The sequence below is a fragment of the Onychostoma macrolepis genome, chromosome 19 (assembly GCF_012432095.1).
Source record: "Onychostoma macrolepis isolate SWU-2019 chromosome 19, ASM1243209v1, whole genome shotgun sequence".
NCBI classification, from domain to species: Eukaryota; Metazoa; Chordata; class Actinopteri; order Cypriniformes; family Cyprinidae; genus Onychostoma; species Onychostoma macrolepis.
Window position 1 is genome coordinate 30458084 of NC_081173.1, and position 19512 is coordinate 30477595.

The 19512-nt window shown below is 35.3% G+C and overlaps 2 protein-coding genes across 14 annotated transcripts in view; both read right to left on the reverse strand.

The window, feature by feature from the left end:
* Positions 1–8521, reverse strand: part of LOC131525443 (H-2 class I histocompatibility antigen, K-B alpha chain-like) — a 39130-nt gene extending 30609 nt beyond the window's left edge. For 9 of the 10 annotated variants that reach the window (XR_009267228.1, XR_009267224.1, XR_009267222.1 and 6 more), the window contains exons 1-6: positions 8318–8521; positions 6505–6750; positions 3563–3805; positions 2808–3086; positions 2476–2607; positions 960–2166 (exon numbers count right to left, since the gene is read on the reverse strand). Coding sequence is in view for 1 of the 10 variants with exons in the window: in XM_058753059.1 (XP_058609042.1) it covers positions 2159–2166; positions 2476–2607; positions 2808–3086; positions 3563–3805; positions 6505–6750; positions 8318–8381 (972 nt within the window). In the remaining 9 variants the exon portion in view is untranslated. Of the gene's footprint in view, positions 1–181; positions 2167–2475; positions 2608–2807; positions 3087–3562; positions 3806–6504; positions 6751–8317 lie in introns of those variants that run through there. The other variant, XM_058753059.1, reaches the window with a different exon arrangement.
* On the reverse strand, positions 8318–17419 carry LOC131525442 (H-2 class I histocompatibility antigen, K-B alpha chain-like). 4 transcript variants are annotated; one of them, XM_058753058.1, is made up of 6 exons: positions 16645–17419; positions 16222–16467; positions 11895–12161; positions 9882–10160; positions 9565–9680; positions 8318–9413 (listed from the first exon to the last, which is right to left on the reverse strand). In XM_058753058.1, the coding sequence occupies exons 1-6, from the start codon at positions 16694–16696 to the stop codon at positions 9297–9299; spliced, it is 1077 nt and encodes a 358-aa protein (XP_058609041.1). In that variant the 5' UTR covers positions 16697–17419; the 3' UTR covers positions 8318–9296. The 4 variants fall into 4 exon arrangements, with proteins under 4 accessions (XP_058609041.1, XP_058609040.1, XP_058609039.1 ...); XM_058753057.1 differs by having other exon boundaries at positions 9565–9683; XM_058753056.1 differs by having other exon boundaries at positions 8318–9680.
* Between the last annotated feature and the right edge of the window lie 2093 nt (positions 17420–19512).

Sequence of the window (19512 nt, forward strand, 5' to 3'; positions counted from 1 at the left end):
AGAATTCATTGCTTGAAATCGCACACTTCATTTAAGAACATAAACAACAATGCAGAATACAAAACTTAGCACTTATACAAAACGTATCTTCTTTGTGATCATTTTTTTTTCTTTCTGTTATTAATTGTACATTAGATTGTTTTGCGGGGGTTTTTTTGTAGATGTTTTCAGTGCATTCATATGAGTTGGAAATCGGTGAAGACATTTATTTCTGATATTGCACACTGAACACAACACATCGTCCAAACAGGCACATTTATGCATTTGTCAGAAACTTATCAAAGAGACTTACTGTAAAATGCATTCAAGCTTATAAATTTGATCAATACATATTTTCTCTGGGAATTAAATGACAATGGCATTGCTAACACTGTGATCATGATTAACTGCTAGAGGAACATTATAGAGACACAGATAATCAATGCAACATCATACATTACAAATTACAATGAATAAAGACACACAAAGACAAATCAGCTGCCAAAACCAAAGACAACAGGGGTTCACAGACTTAAAAGATAAAAAGAAATAAGTCTCCAGATAGGATTTAAAAACATCATTTGAAAGGAAGGGCCTTCATGTCAACAGCATAAATATAGATATATTAAATGAAAGGCTATAGATATATCACATAAATTTGGCCTTAAACACGGCTGCTGTGAGGCTTGAAACACTGAAATACTACAGCAGTTATTAGTGAAACACTATTACAAATGCTGCCCATCTTCACCCTAAGAAATATCTTTAAGAAAACATTTTTATTATCTTACATGAATTTTCTTGATAGGAATTTATCATAAAATATAATTGTACTGATAACAGATGTATGTCATTGCCTGATGGCCATACATCACATTTTAGCTTAGTACTGTGATAATCAACAATATGTGTGCTTAATTCTCTATTATTTGTTTTCCCCATTCACATTAGATAAATAAAATATTTTGGTTTGCAATTACCTCTTATTAGAATCCTGCAAGCCAAGAAGTCTGCAAAATATGAAATAGTTATATAACATAATTGATATAAAATTTGCTCTGAAAATTTGGTGAATTTTGTTATAAATAACATATATTTATCTTTATATTTTGTGGTTTGACTCCAATCAAAAGTTGCAGGTTGTATTTGCACTGTAACATTTGCTCTAGAAATATTCCTGATTTTTTTTCAAAACTTCTATTACAGTCTTTTACTGCATATAAAAGTCATATTTGTCATATAAAAAGTATATGACAATTTGATTACAAATAGTAGTTAAAAATGATTTCAGTGTCAGTAATTTCAGTTAAGCTGTCCATACTGTCATTTAAGATCGAGTCATCAAGCTCTGATTAGAAATGAGTCATAGATTCAATGTTTTACCAATGTGGTTTATATGTTTACAGACTGGAAATCAAAATATAAAATAAAATGGAACTGATTTTATGAAAGTATTAAAAAAAAATGTATTAAAAATGTATAATTTGTTTATTAAAAAAATGCTCACATCACTCAAGTAGCAAAGACAAAATAAACAGGCCTATATAAGAGATAATTTCACTTATTTTAGTATGCAGTACACTAGAAGTCACTAGTAGTTTGATTTTGTAACAAATATTGATCTGTTTGAGTCAACGTGTGACTCAACCAATGGCATGAGTTTGGGGGTGAGACTACAGGTATTTGTCCAAACGGTGACAGATAAGTGGAGTGTTCCTGTCAGTTTACCTGAGAATGGAGAACTACATTTCATGTTACACATTTGATGTATTCTTTATCCTTTGAAATGTTTAGAGAAAATCTTAAATGTGGAAAAATGAAACGTCACATTTCAATGTCATCATAATAATAATAATAATCTCTATTAAGATTACACTAGAGGGTCTTCTTTTTCTATTCTACAGTATCTACTTGTTTTCTTTTCATTTATTATAAAAAAAGACCCTCTAGCGTTCCCTTTTATTTTTCTATTATATCTTCTTTTTTTATTTGTATTTATTATTTTAAAAAAACCTTGCGTAATGCATTGGACTGACTGGGACTTGTCAAAACACTTACATATCATTGCTCCTTTGTCAGTTTGATTGCTTCTATTGTCCTACTGAAAGCTGCTTTGGGTAAATGACTAAATGTAAATGTAAAATCATAACTACTCATCTTATATATCCTACTGGTAACTTCACAGACCTAGAAAAGATAGAGCATATTATCAAAACTTCATCTACAGCACATACAGATATCATGTCCTCATAAAAGTTTATGTCAAGCTGCACTGTCACACTTCTCATTCATTTGTTATGATCGTATAATCTAATGTCCATCAAATAAAATTAAAAAAATGAAAATGATCAAAATCTCTATTTGTTCACACATTTTTACTGTCATATATACTGTTATTCTATCCATCCCTTCTTCATACATATTTAAAATGACTTTAAAACAAGGATATTTAGAGGTTTAATGCAACAATGATCATGCTGAATATTTATAACTCACCATTTGATCTTCTCCTTTTGTATATGCAGCAAACAATCACAATGAGAAAGACTAGAAATGCCGCTACTGCTACTGCTACTCCTGCTGTAACAGACTGCGAAGATTCTGTTTCACAGTTAGAACAGTTTCCATCTGCAGAATGAAAATAGAAATAATAAATAAAAACACATTTTACAACTACTGTTTCTTAATAAACATTATAAACTATTGAAATGCATTAAGGCACTTTAAACGTAATTGTTTGTGGCGAGCAACAATCTATTTCATCATTATCATGTTCTCCTGCTACAATTTACAAATATGTGAGTGACTGTATTTCTGGTGATATTTACCCCATTCTACTGAAGCTGGTTCTGTCAGACTGCTGTGAATGACAAAACAGTCATAAGATCCTTTATGGTTTGTGTCGATCTTCACGCTGGATCTGATCTGAAAGGATCCATCAGCATTTGGTCTGATTTCAGAAAATATTTGTTTTTCAAGGACAGTTCTGTCCAATCTAATGTTCATCTCAACATTTTTGGGGTAGAAACCAGTGGTCAGACAGGTCAGAACCAGCTTGCTCTGATCATCAGGAAATGTTCTCGCAAAGACGTAAACTTCTGGTCGACCTGGAGCAGAAAATAACAACGCAATTAACAAACAAACATTACACTTTATGTAATTGCTTTCTATGCTGTCAAAAATTGTATTGTTCATTCCCTAAAAACAAAATCACATTCATAAAACAAAATCACAATCAATAAGTCATGCAACATATGAATAACTCCTCAAAAGAATTTAACCAATTTCAGTTTCATTTTTTAAGGTATATGAGATTGAAGTAGATACATTTTACAAATGAGTCGAGAAATGACAATCGACAGACAATTTGTTTAAACTTAAAAATTTAAGGCAACAAATGCCCTGAAGTTTTTAAGTTGAGGTGGATTTTTTTTTACAGTGAAATTCATACAAGTTTGAATATTTAAACATTGCTAAAAGTGTCTTCAGTGGTGATGATAATGATGATAAACAACCTTTCTACAAAATTAGAAAGAGTCAAAAACACAAACACACACAAGAGCTAATTGCGATCAGAACTTACTCTTATATGTGTTGTTAAATGTGGAGATCCACTTAGTGCAGTTTATGAGGAAATCCATTCGTCCAGTTTGATGATCCATTTTGGTTTCTATGACTTTATCCAGCCATGGAAGAAGGTCATACTTACAAGTAATAAAATCCTTTCCATCGTATGCAAACTCATCAAAGGCCTTCAGACTCTTTACTGTTCCATTAGAAAGTTTTTCCAGCTCACAGCCACTTATTCTCTGGAGTACATGGAGCTCTACAATCACAGAAAAACGTAAATAATGATGCTTTTGTGTACCCTTGAGAGCGGGTGACTTTTGAGTGGGTAGAGTATAGGGATGCTCAAAGTGGCTACTTATTGAAATTACACCTTTGTTTTCATTTCTGAGCTCATAAGTTGATTAGATGTTGATAAGAGAAAAAACACTTAAGGGCTTTTCACACTTGAAATTGTTAACCCTGGGTCATCCTAAACCCCAGATAAGTGGAATCCTGGGTTATCTGTAATCACGTTTCACACTGCTCATACTATGCCTGGGGTTAACTGTTAATCCTGCACTGTAAAACCCAACAAGTTAGGGTAACTCAAAAGTTTGAGGAAACTGATTGCCTTAAAACATTTAAGTTTTTTTAAACTAATAGTGATGAGTACTCTGAACTTATTTCAGTTGAGTTCACTAAAATAAGATATACATTGCAGTTAAGTAATTAAGTGATTAATTAAGTGCTGATTGAGCATTAGTGATGAACACCTGCTGTTAACAAACACAATCACTGAAGAAAAGAGAAACACAAGAACAACAACAACTGACTTTAGACACATGCTTAGATGAAATCAACTGAAATAAAATACATTAAATCTCAAGATCTGATTAAACAACCCCACAAACAGCATCACCAGCTCCACTTATTAATAACCAGACTGACTTTATTTCTGTCAGACATCTACAGAAGATCTTATTGAGAATTAACTAAGGTTTAGATGTTGATTTATTGTTTCATTTGAAGTAACCATGTTAGAGATCAGTGTCTGCTTTAGTTGGGCTCTTGACCCTTGACTTCTGTGTTGGTAGTTTTTTTTTTTTTTTTCTCTTTTTCTCTTGTTGTTGTAACCATGTGTTTTTCAAACATATTTGTTACAGCTCAAAAGCCCAGAGGAAGTGATCAGTAGTTGGTTGTTATATGTTTATAATGACAATCATCTATTAGTGAGCTGATCTCATTGAGAATAAACACAACTCATTGTGTGTCTAACCTCTGGTTAAATGAATGTATTGATTCCAGTAAAAGCGATTCTAAAAGCCACTGGGTCTGTGACAGTCAGTTAATATAAAGGACTTTCTAAACAGTTTGTCCACAAAAAGTTTTAATTTACGGAAGCAATCAGACTCACACAGACATCAAGAATCAGCTTGTGAACCTCAACAATGGTGACCATTAAAAAAATATAATAATAATAATTTTGCAATGCATGCTGGGTGCTAGCATAGTACAAAACTCATCCATGGCTCCCAGCATGCATTGCTGCATGATTTATTTTTAATTTATTTTTTAATGGTCACCATTGTTGAGGTTGTTGTAACCATGTGTTCTTCGAACATGTTTGTTATAACTCAAAAGCCCAGAGGAAATGGTCAGTAGTTGGTTGTTATATATTTATAATGACAATCATCTATTAGTGAGCTGGTCTCATCGTGTTTCATTTCTGATTGAATGAACATATTGATTATAGTAAAAGCGATTCTAAGAGCCACTGGTTCTGTGACAGTCAGTTAATAGAAAGGACTTTCCTGTAGCTCAAATAGTAGAGCATGGCGCTAGCAACGCCAAGATCATGGGTTCAATTCCCAGGGAAAAGCAAGAGCTGATAAAAAAAAACTGTAACTTAAACAGTAACTTGGATGCTAAATGCATAAATGTAAATGTAAATGTAACCAGAGAAAAAGAAGAAACAGAATGACTAACACGGAAGTCAAGGGTCAAGAGCCCTAACATGGTTACTTCAAATGAAACAATAAATCAACATCTAAACCTTAGTTAATTCTCAATAAGATCTTCTGTAGATGTCTGACAGAAATAAAGTCAGTCTGGTTATTAATAAGTGGAGCTGGTGACGCTGTTTGTGGGGTTGTTTAATCAGATCTTGAGATTTAATGTATTTTATTTCAGTTGATTTCATCTAAGCATGTGTCTAAAGTCAGTTGTTGTTGTTCTTGTGTTTCTCTTTCTGTCAGTGATTGTGTTTGTTAACAGCAGGTGTTCATCACTAATGCTCAATCAGCACTTAATTAATCACTTAATTACTTAACTGCAATGTATATCTTATTTTAGTGAACTCAACTGAAATAAGTTCAGTGCACTCCTAATTGTTATATTTAAAAACTTAAAAGTTTTAAGACAATAAGTTTCATCAAATGGTTTGAGTTACCCTAACTTGGGTTTTTAGAAAACAAAGACAAAAGTACAAAAGAAAGAAAACAAAGTATGTGAATATTTATTTTAATTTCTTTTAAGTGTAGAGAGACTAACGTTATAGTTTACTTGTACAGTAAGAATAATACTGTCTCCTATTTACTCCAGTTAACAAGATTTCTGTCTTTTGATATTATCTTCTCACCGGCTGCAGTTTACACAACGCACGTTTCCTGTTACTGATGTGACATGAGCCTCGCTGCTCAATTTCTGATTGGCTGTCTGTTGCCAAGCGTCCAGCAGCAACAAGCAAGCACCGCTCAGTTTAACACTGAACAAACTTAGCACCGCAATGCAGGGTTAACACCACAAATGCGGTGCTAACCCTGCTCCGGAGCAGGGTTTCATAATCCCGGGTAAAATACGGTGCTAACACCGCTTTCAAATTACAGGTGTGAAACGTGTCTTTACCCGGGGTTAAAAGCGGTGTTTAGAACGACAATAACCCGGGGTTAAGTGCAGTGTGAAAAGCTCTTTACTCACCAGAACACTCTGCATGGTTTTTGCACTCTGACAGATCATACAGATAATTTAAGAACCAGTCTCTAGTTTCTGGCGGCTCCGGAGCTTCATTCCAGTCATCCACAGTCAGATTCTCCCTTATCCAGACTTGTTCTTTAATACTGTAGTGAGTGATCTGTCTGTCATCAGACTCACCCACAGCGCTGAACACTGGCAGTGTGTCTGCTTTGGTCAGGACTGTATGCTTGTAGTGGAGGAAGTGTTTCTCTGAGGAAGTTAAAAAGCAGAAACCACAATGAAAGGAAGCTGCAGAAAGCTTTTCTCCTGCCAGATAGAATGAAAAATAATGTAGGTCGCACCAGCCATTCGTAAGTTCTTTCTTAAACTGAAACATAAAATCTGCACTAGAGTAACTACATAGGTTAGTTTGAAAATAACTTTGTACTTTATTCAGCTGCACCATTCGTTATAAGGCAGACGCTAGCTACACTCTCAGAAAAACGGTACAAATGCTGTCACTGGGGCCTTACCTTTTCAAAAACTACACCTTTGTTCTTTATTTGTCCCTAAAGGAGCATATTAGTACCTAAAAACCCAATTTGGTACATTTGAAAGAGTACCGAGCCAGTGACTGCTTTTGTACCGTTTATTTTGAGAGTGTACAACAACCAAAGGGTTTCATGAGGTTTCAGAGAAGGACTTGTTAGTCAGATCGGTTGCAAAGAAAATAGTTGTAAGCCAGTAGTGAGAATGATGAAACCTCAGGTGATGAGAACTTTTATGTTGTCTATATAAAGCCATTTGGCAGCTCAAAACCAAAGAAAGTGTGGGTTAGATGTGCCCTATGTAGTCTCTGGGCCCACCAAGCCTGCACTCGGTTGAAAAACACACAAAAAAAGAGTGATTTGCCACCATTGTGACTCTGATTGAGAATATTCACACACTGATATCATACACAAACATTGACAGTGTTTTTGTTAGCTGTACATGTTCGTTACACAGGTGTAGCCTTTTATTAAGTGCTCATTAAGCATATACCTTTAAGAAAGTTTGTTCTAGTAGACTAATTTACACACACAAAAACAAACACACACACACACACACACACTCACACACACGTGGATTGAGTTGAGGTCAATCACAGAAAGAGAGACATTGTCTTGTATTGTCCTTCTAGATTGTTTCAATAGACCATTTTTGAAGCATATTGCATGATGTGGCCGCTGTTTTTGTTTCTTCTGTGTAATTGTTACAATTTACCCAATGTGTTACAACCTACCCAGACAGTGGGGCAAACTTGACTTTCCGCGTGCAGGTTTGTCTAGCGCAAGCCGCGTCCGCACAGAGTTCTACCGCGAATGAGCAAAGCAACCGCAGAATCAAGCTACACACCGGAAACTTACAACGGAAACATCGCACAACATTATCGTTTTTATTATTTATTTATTTTTTAAATCTGCAAATAACATTCATATGCAAATCAAATTCAAATGCATTTGGATTAAATAAGGATCAACAAATAAATACTGACAGGGCCTATTTATCTGCAGTTTTTTTAAATGATTGATTTTGCTATGCAATCAGATGAGCGCTGTTTAGCTCGGGTTCTCGTTAAAGAGAGCTAACAAAGTAATTTATTCACATAATGTTCTCTCTCTTAATATGTAAATGTCAGCATTGTACTTGTCAACATAAATGACTTTAGTCTGTCAGGTAAAACAAGAGCTCAGGCTATGATGCAGTTCAGTCAGTCTTCTATTTTATTCCAACCAGTACGTCGCCTACAATTATTAGGTAACTGTGCAAGTCCCAAATTTTAAAACTTTGTGCTTACCTTGTTTCGCATTGCTTTGAGGAGAAATGAAAAGAAAAATAAATAATACAATTAGCCAAGACATTCTTGTCTACACAGAAAACTTTTTAAACGACTGCGCATCAAGTATTCTTGTCCTTTTTATGTCAGACGCGCGCTCTGAACAGATCTGCATTAGAGTGGAAGTTTATTTCTTCTCTTGAAGTGTTATTCATCGCATTGATGTCCCTCACTGGCTGCTTCATGACATTACACTTTCGTTTTCCAGCCGTGTATTCCATCGGTATAAATACAATTCTAAACCTCAATTCCTCAATGACAACATCTAAAATTTACGTCCGGAAAAACAAACAAACAAAAAACTATTTGCTAAAAAGTTAAACAGAAGATCTGATTGATTTATTGTAGAATGTAGCCTATCGTCACCGTAAATATCAGACCAGAGCTGCGTTTCCCAAGAGCAATTAGACGCAAATTCCATTGACGGAACTTTCACCATTCATTTTCCACATTATTTCCTTCCTGCTGGAACTTCCTAATGAAAACTGTCCTATTTTGTTCACACATTTACAGACAGATGGAGAGGCTGTTACACTGCCATTTATACCTGTCATAACACACCATTACACAATTCCCAACGTCCACATCCTTGATCCTTTGAAATATTTCAAGTCTACATCTTTGGCTCAGAATGCATTTTGAAATTCACACTGCTTTTTGCAACAATTATCATGCGGTATTATGATGAAAGTGCAATCAAGTCTAAGTGCATTCAGGAAAAATAGAATTTAAATGATACTTTTGCAACAGTTTCTGCTGGGATATTTTAATTTTGAATCCTATAAAGCATTAAAAATGTATTTACTTTACATATTAAAACTAGTGTAGGAAATGGCAAATGTAGAATTGGGGTAGTAGTGGCCTAATGGTTAGGGAGTTGGGCTTGTAACCTGAACGTCTGAGACCAACGTTTAGCCAACGGACGTAACGTCTGAGACTTTCATATCCCAGTCAGTAGTGTGACTCCGCTCTCATAGTTGAACAGACTATTCGCAGCTTGTTCAGTGTCAGAATTAGGGACTGAAGACAATGATGCTACAGCATTATGAATTAAAGCCTAGAAAAACAGAAGATAAAGCATATTAAAATTTCAGATATTTTAGAGAAAAACAGATATTTCTACTTTCATATAGTACTATCACTCTGTCCATCCCTGTTTCATACATTTTAAAATTTCTTTTAAACAAGGATGTTGAATTAGAACTCACCTTTTGGAATTTTAAACAAAACCAACACAATAACCCTAGACCTGCAACCACAACGGCTGCTACTCCTACTATAACAGGCCACTGAGATTCTGTTTCAGTGTCAAAATATGCCCCATCTGCTGAATGATAAAAAAAAGAATGTCATAAATGCATTTAACTTGTTGAAGTGAATTGAGGCACTTTAACTGTAATTGTTGTGGCAAGCAATATTAACAGCACAGACTTGTATTAATGTTCATTTGTTATACATGCAAAAGCAGTGTTACGTATAAAGGCCATTCTGCACATATTCACTCAAAAATTAATTGGGCCTTTACCCCATTTTGCTAAAACTGGTTTTGTCAGGCTGCTGTGATTGACCAGACAGTCATAATATCCTTTGTGGTTTCTGTCAGTCTCCACACTGGTTCTCATCTGAAAGGTTCCATCATCATTTGGTCTGATTTCAGTATATATTTGATCCTTAAGAATAGTTTGATTCAATCTGATGTTCATCTCAATATCTCTGGGGTAGAAACCAGTGGCCACACAGGTTAGAACCTGCTTGTGTTGATCATCAGGAGCGTCCTTCGCAAAGACACGAATGTTTGGTGAACCTGGAGCACAAAGAAACATCATCATAATGAAATTATGAAATCACATCAATTAAAAAAAAAAAAAAAAAAAAGGTCTTAAAAAGTTTAAAATCCACTGGACTAACCGGTAATGTGGGTGCAGATGCAAGGTACATCTGAAATGAACACCTAATGTTTGACATAGAGAATCTATGACTATACAGAAGTAAGCCTTGTCTAGGCGGTTTGTGTCAAGTTTGTGTAAAGGTGCCGTGTGCCAACGCATAGGAGGCAACACTTTTTGCATAGAAACAACAGGCTCAGCAATAGAACAAATTCTTACTAACCCTCTCCCATACGCAGAGTTATTTCAATACAGAACAAAATCCTTTAAATGACCAGGAGGTCTACGAACTTTCCCAGTCTTACTAACACTTGGCTCAGACTCCTTAACTGAACATTGCGAGTCAGACAAAGTACTCAGACCTTTCTGGGGAGAAACCAACTTTGCTCCACCAGAAACTTCAGAACCCAGGAGAATTGACTCTGGCTGCAAGTCTGGAACATTGGACAGTGTCCGGTTTTGTGACATGGAAGAAACAGGTAAGGTGTATGGCTGCACCCTGTTATAATGCACTACCTGTGCCCTCTCACCAGCGTCAAAAGGACTTACAATCCTATAAGTCAGTCCCAGTTCACCACATGAGTCCATGATTTGCACAATTTTATAAGGTCTCTTCCCATAGGGAGCCAGCTTCATGCGGCTCTCCACCAGGTTGTGGAGCCACACCATGGCACCTACATCACAAGGCCGGTGACGCAAGCCAACATCATGGTACAGTTTTTGACGGTCGTGAGCTGCCTCACTATGCATCCATTCACTGCTGAAGGCAAACTTCAGTTTTGTCAGCAATGAGGAAACAAACTCAGCATGTGATACTGATATCTGAGAGTCAAGAGCATGAGTGGGTAACAGTACATCAGCGGGAACACATGCTTCCTGACCGTGGGTCAAGAACAAAAGGCGTGAAACAAGTGCTGGAGTGAGTCGTTGTATTCTAAGCAAATGCCACATGCTTCACATAATGTTCAGAAGACGGCAGAGAGTCTGAACCACCTCCGCCTCAAACTGACGACCCTGGTCCAAATGCAAAGTCTCTGGAACGCCATGAAGTAGAACATAGTACTCCAACAGACAGTGTGCAACTGTCTGTGCTGACTGATTAGACAAGGGATACAAATTGACAAATTTAGTGAAGTAGTCCTCGACAACCAGCACATACCGGTTTCCTTTTGAAGTCACAGGCAGCTCTAAGATGTCCATAGCCACTCTTTCAAATGGCCACACTGACTGGGATCCACCCATCGGCGCACGGTGGGCTGGAACAGGACTGCAGCGTGTCTGACACACCTTGCACTGCTCACACCAGTCCTTGATGTCCCTGTACATGGAAGGCCAGTAACAAAATTGTCTTGCCCGTTCCCACACACGCTCCGAAGAGAAATGGGCAGAAGCTGGGGCGCCATGCAATTGCAAAAGAATGTCAGAAATTAGTGCAGAGGGAACAACTATTTGGACTATAGGTTTACTTGTGAGGGGGCAACAAACTGAGCGGCATTGTTCATAACTCCTGTAAACCAGATGAACATTTAAGTGTAGAGAAAACCCCTGCATGTATGAAGTCTTTTCAAATGATACATTTTCAACCCATCAGTGAATGATGATAAATCGCCTCTGCCTAGAGTTATTGTGTCAAATACTGATCTGATACATACTCATTTTACAGCTGTGAAAGGTGGAGATCCAGTCAGTGCAGGTCTTGAGATATTTCTTTATTAATTGGTTTCGTTCTGTTTGACGATTCCATTTAATTTTGGTTTCTTTGGCTTTGGGGTTTTTATCAATCCACTGCAGAGTGTCAGAATTAAAGGCAATAAATTCCTCTCCATCAAATCCATATTCATCAAATGCTCTCAGATTCACTGATCCATCAGGACGTTTCTCCAGCTCACAACCAATTATTCTCTGAAGAACATGGAGCTCTACAATCACAGAACATCATTGAGAAGTTTATATATACATAGTTTTGCTGATATATGGTCCACACTGTTAAATAAATAAATAAATAATAATAATAATAATAATAATAGGTAGGTAGTTCACAAATAGCCAGTAAAAAATGCTTTTTTTTGTAAAAGACCATTTTTTAAGAAGAAATGCATATATTTATGTAGTGTAAAGTCTGATCTTTGAGAAAATATAAAGGGTCACTAACTTCGTCAATTCTTTCATTGTTTTTTAAAACATTTTTACTGAACTATACACTCAAAAAAATGATTCGGTCTAAATTGACATTTTATGTAATTGAATTGCATAACAATTTTCCATCCATTTAGATTACATAGTTTTAACATAAACAAATCAATAAACTTAATATGATTCATATCCATCAGTCATACGTGAATGAAACAGGTAAGATTTATGTAATAATTCACAGTAAAATCCCCACACTGCTCAGTGTTCATGTGTTTCCACACTACAGAGTGTTCAAGTAGAATTGAAGCAGTGCTGGAGTTAAGAAGATAATTATGTGATGATTGATCTTTAATGATGAACAGCTGTTGTTATTAAGCAGAATCACCAAAGGAAAGACAAACACAAGAACTACAACTGACTTCAGACACAGACGAAGATCAAATCAACTGAAATAAAAGAAGACATTAAATCTCTCAAGATCTGATTAAATAGCTTCACAAACAGCATCATATTGACTTTATTTCTGTCAGACTTCTAGAGAAGCTCTTATTGAGAATTAACAGAGGTTTAGATGCTTTATTGTTTTGTTTGAAATCACCATCAAAGAGACCAGTGTTTCCTTTTGTTGGGCTCTTGACCCTTGACGCGTTGGTGTTAATATTACACTGGTTGCTTTAACTGTGTGTTTATATAAAACACACTTAGCTTAGCCAGTGAAACTAAAAAAAAAAAAAAAAAAAGTTGTGGGCAAATGATCCACCGATCTCATTTCAAGTCCAAGTTTTATACAGCTTCAGATCTAGTAGTCTTGTAAAATCAGATAATTTAAATAATTTACAAATCACTTTGTGCAGATAAAGTTTTCATCTGTAGCAATACAAAGACCACAGACATCAAGAATCAGTGTATGAATCTCAACAATGGTGACAGTCAACAAAATGCTTCATGTTGCAATGCATGCTGGGTACCAGCATAGTACAAGACTCTCCCATGTATCCCAGCATGCATTGCAGCATGAATAAACAACGCAGCTGAATTGTCTGATTATTTTCTTTTATTCTTACTATTTTATTTTACGTATGCTGTTATAGTTGTGACTTTTAGTAGCTTGTTTTGTGATGTTCAGAGTTTTATCTGAATATTTTCTTGACTGTCACCATTGTTGAGATTCATACACTGATTCTTGATGTCTGTGGTCTTTGTATTGCTACAGATGAAAACTTTATGTGCACAAAGTGATTTGTAAATTATTCAAATTATCTGATATTTACAATAATGCAAGATATGAAGCTATGAAAAAATCTAACGCAGTATAATGTCTGTATAATCAGAAATTGGACTTGAAAAGAGGTCAGTGGACCATCTATCCACAACTCTTTTTCACTTGGCTTCGCTGGTTAAGCTAAGTGTGTTTTAAATGAGCACACAATTAAAGCAACCAGCATAATATTAACATCAAAATATCAAGGGTCAATAGCCCAACAAAAAGAAACACTGGTCTCTTTGATGGTGATTTCAAACAAAACAATAAAGCATCTAAACCTCTGTTAATTCTCAATAAGAGCTTCTCTAGAAGTCTGAAAGAAATAAAGTCAATCTGGTCAGTCTGATGCTGTTTAATCAGATCTTGAGAGATTTTATATCTTCTTTTATGTCAGTTGATTTCATCTTCGTCTGTGGCTGAAGTCAGTTGTAGTTCTTGTGTTTCTCTTTCCTTCGGTGATTCTTCTTGATAACAGCAGCTGTTCATCATTAAAGATCAATCATCACATAATTATCTTCTTAACTCCAGCACTGCTTCAATTCTACTTGAACACTCTGTAGTGTGGAAACACATGAACACTGAGCAGTGTGGGGACTTTGCTGTGAATTATTACATAAATCTTACCTGTTTCATTCACGTATGACTGATGGATATGAATCATATTAAGTTTATTGATTTATTTATGTTAAAACTATGTAATCTAAATGGATGGAAAATTGTTATGCAATTCAATTACATAAAATGTCAATTTAGACCGAATCATTTTTTTGAGTGTATAGAGTTATCTACTTAATATGAAATTATAATTAACATCATTTTTTCCCCATGATTTGTTGGACAATTTCAAGACAAGATACACATTACAGATTGCAAGATAAACTTTGCTGTCATCCATTCAAAACTGCTGAAAATTATACCATTTTAAGTTGAGTGATATTTGTAACTCCCCTATTGCAATACTCAACTGTTTTTTTTAAAGATATTTTGAGATAAAAACAAATCTGTGGTTCTTTTATGTGTGTCACACCACAGGACATTACGTCACACTAAAGGACAGAAATGGTAGTTATTAAAGTATTTCTTTTTAACTTTGAACATGTCAAAGGAGAAATAAAGTTTAATTTTGATATAAACAATTTCAACATGTTTATTAAACAGAACAAAATAATTTTCATCAACAAAATTCAGTCTCTTTCAATCAGTATGTTACTAAAACTCTTCTTGCCCCCCGCTGCATGTGCAGCACAGCTAAATATGATTGATATTCAAACTATATTCATTAAGATGTGAATTAATTTTTTAAAACTATATAGCTCATTTCAAGGCATCATTTTTGTTCTATTTACTTTCTGCATTGTTCTCTTATCTCCTCCCTTCTACGTGGATCCCTGTTTATTTTCTCTATATATTTCCGTGTCCTCTCTCTTCCACTAATTTCTCTCCCTCAATTCTTTCTATTTCAAAAACACAGTATCACATTTTATACTTATTTTCACGACACTTTATAACAGTACAAGTTTTCTGTAAAAACATCAGAAAATAGTTTAATTAATGTAATTAATGCATTTAAGAGCACTGAAAATGGTCAAAAAAGAATAAAAAGGAGTTAAATAAATCTGATTTAATTATTTAAAGTGCTTTTTAAAGAGACCTTGTCCTCTGGTGTGACATCTTTGTTCTGTGGTGTGACAGTACAGGCGTCACACTGGAGGATGTTTTCTGTCACACCATAGGCCGGTTTCAGCCTTTTTCTGTCAATTAGTGACCTTGCTATTCTGAGATAACCTGTCATTAGTGGTTTGCAAGACACATCTGCATCATTTTCCATGATTTTGTAGTTTAACGTGCATTTTTTTTAAATTAAAAAATATAATTTAGCGGTGTCACACCAAAGAACAACAAAACGTAACACTTATGTAGCGGTTACATAAAAGTTAAATATTTGAACAATTCTGAGACAAAATTTGACCATGTGCAGATGTCATGGGCTTCACAGGGGGCTTCAGTAACACAACCATGGGGCCCTTCAACTAATTAAAGTTTTCTCTGGAATTGGCTGATTTAAAATCAGGATATGGTGTCACACCATAGGACATGGTTTTCAGAGACAAAATGTATTAAGTTCCTACACTTTCAGAAATATATAGATGAACAAAATGATTGGCATTTACTAAAACAGACACTTGTACAATTATGCCGTGTGTATTTATTAACATTTTTATGCTTTTCTTTTTAATTTATAAAAGTTGTAATTTACTGAACCATGCTTGGGACAGTCACACCATAGGACAATTTTGACATTTGGCTCAAAAATTAAAAAAATCGAAATAACACTGCAGCTTTTTTAACAACAGTTCCATGTAGGACGAAGAAATGTTTAACGATTTACTGCATTTTAAACAAGGACAATTTTAATTATATTTATTTCTATCCTGTGGGACAGTGAAAATGCCATGTCACGTCAACAACCTATATATATATATATATATATATATATATATATATAATAAAATATAATATAAAATATGCAATTTCATAATATATCTAATCATTATGCTTTATGAGTTAAGCATGAAACTCACCAGAACACTGTGAGTCTGTGCGGTTTGACAGAGTGTTTAACTGATGTAGGAACCAGTCTCTACTTTCAGGTGGTTCTGGAGGAGCATTGATCCATTTATCTATAGGCAAACTCGATCTTATCCAGAGTCTTTCTTCATTACTGTAGTGTTTGATCTGTATGTCATCAGACACAACCACAGCACTGAACACAGGAAATGGATCTTCTTTTGTCATGACCGTAAACGTGTAATGCAGGAAGTGTTTCTCTGAGAAAGACAGAAAACACGAACAACAATAAAATCACGCTACACAATATGCAAAACTATAGGCAAAATTATGTTTGCTTAAAAACAGTTTAAATAACCTAAAAACAGTGAACAGTAACTGTCATCCGTTGATCAGTGAAAGAGCTATATATGGAAATGAATAAACCTTGTTCTTACCTTGCCTCGCATCGCTTAGAAAAGGATAAAATAAAAAAATGAACAAGATCATTCTTATGTTGAATCAGGAATGAAGAGACAGGGAGTCCGGGATGGAGATGAAGAGACTTTTATTAATGTCACTTTCTAGTCAAGAGTCAGATGAGAAGTGGCCCATGAGAAGAGAAGAAGTGGCCACAAACACAGAAATCACAACTATATATATATCTTCCTCTCTGCCTGCTTAAGTGTTGACATACTTACAGTTGCTAGTTGCAACATGTACTTGTTTATCAGTTCTTAGGTAGTTCAGCCTTGCATATAAAACTATGTTACACATACTGTCTGTTCCCACACTTATGTCTATAGAAAATCTTTTAAAACAGAGCATATTATTGTATATTATTACATTTCAAACAAGCACCCTGTATGTCTTCTAAATGTAATTCGCTTGATGAAATCAAAAATTCAAGTCAAGTCATTACTTGCTTTATACAATACAGATTGTTTCAATGCAGCTTTACAGTGCAGAGCCGTGCAGAGAGTTCCTGGGGGCAGGGCTCAAATGTAAAAAAAAAAAAAAGAGGCTTATAAAAAAAGAATTATAAAAAAAAAGTCATTTGCATGTTCTTGAACTGCTACACTTCACATAATAGCCTTTTGGTGGCTTTTATTAACCAATAAATGGGTTGATAAATGATAGTTTCACCAAACGGTATATATGCAGTACATTCAATCAATCAATCAATCAATCAAAACTTTATTAAGGACACACTTGGTCCAGACAAAGACACAACATACAAATACACACACAAGTATGGTGGCCGAGAGAGCTCAACGCGCTGCAAATAGAAAAAACACCTGCAAGTTAAGAAAACAACTTAATCAATTTGACGATACGCGCGCTGCAAATACTCACAACACAACCAAACAAAGAAACGTGCTGCAAATAAAATTCTTTATTTGGTTGTGTTGTGAGAATTGGCACTACCTGCTGTCAAACTGAAGATGATGTTTTCTTGATTTGCTGGTGCTTTTTCTATTTGCATGTGTTTTCTGAAGTTGCAGCGCGTTGAGCTCTCTCGGCCACCGTACACAAGGACAGTATCCAAAATATCACATATTTGCATGTGTACTAAAACGCCAATGATTCCACATATTTGAAAAAAACCTGACTGAACTTAGTGCCAATTTCGTCAATATTAAAATTATACTACTGACAGATTCTGATAATCTACACATACATCTGTACATGAGATTACGCATCACAGCAGTGCAGGTAGGCACACCAGCACTAACAAACATTTGGCTTGCACTTCTCCATCGTGGCACCTTAAGCAGCAATCGCATACCATCATTATAAGCTACATTAAGTCTCTGCATGCTGTGCTTTCTATGATGCCGCCATAAATGGGCAGTATACATAGGGGTACAGTATGCTTTAAAAAGTGTTGTCTTCACAGATTCTGAGCACATACCAAATTTGCGAATCAACATATTGGCCTGGGCATACAGTGTACAACACTGTCTATACATATCCCTATCGTCAGACAGGTCATCAGTTATATAATGCCCTAAGTATTTAGCCTCATTACAAACTTTAAGGACATTCCCAGACAAGGAGAAGTCAGGAAATGTCAGTTTCCTGTCCTCCCTACTCCTAACAATCATAATATTACTCTTTTTGGCATTATATTTAATATCAAAATCTAAATGCTTATCTTATATTAAATGTGTTTAAATTCTTCATATTGTTCAATCTTTTAATCTTAGCACTGACTCTCACAAGAAGTGAATCATAGTTTTAAGACATGTGATTGGCTGCTCATTACTGATGTCACACTTTCATGTACACACGCTCCATTAACTCAGGATCAAGCCTGAGTTGACAGAGAAAGTTGATGATCAGCTTCATGGCACCAACAAAGCCGGATTGGAGTGGTTTGGTTTTGTCAACTCAAAACTAATCCTGTAACCCTGAGTTTGTTCAGCCACCATCATGGCACAGGACCCAGGTACTATCTTGACGGTGATGATAAAGTCATAACAAAATAAGCATCTAATAACTTTAAAATTTCACAATTTTACACAAAATGCTCATTTGAGATCACACGCAGACATCAAGATTTTGCATATGCATCACCACAGTGGTTACCATCAAAACCAAAAAAAGTTTAGGAATCCAGGATGTGGAATTAAGGAAGAAGCGAGTTTTGTACTATGAAGCCACCCATCATGCATTGCGCAACATGAAGCTTTTTTGTTTTGAATGTCACCGTTGTTGTGATTCATATGCAAAATCTTGATGTCTGTCTTCAGGATGTGTGATTACTTTAATGCTGATACTGCAGTTTAAGAAGGTTGGTGGCTATAAATGTCAAAGATAAACAAAATTAAAAACAAAACACAATTGCAACTACTGATGAAATCTTAAATTTATTCGATGCTTATTTTGTATGACTTCATTATTACCATAAAAATGAGTTAGTACCTGATCTCATTCTAGCTTGGCTTTCTTTGCCACAACAACTGTGTTTTACAAACACACAGTTACAGCAGCCTAAAAAAAAAAAAAAGCTAACGCAATAAGTATGAGGACCAAGATCCCAACTAAACCAAACACTGCCCAGCACAATGGTGACTTCAAATGAAATAAACCAACATCTAAACCTCAATTAATTATAAATTCGAGCTTCTGTAGACATCAGAGAGAAATAAAGTCAGTCTGGTTAGTAATGAGTGAAGCTGGTGATGCTGTTTGTGGAGTTGTTTAATCATCCTCTGCTGAGATCTTCAGAGATTTAATGTGTTTGACTTGCAGCTGATTTTACCAAATGCTTCGTCATCAGTTATATGATCATTTAATTAGATAATTCATCTTGTGAACTT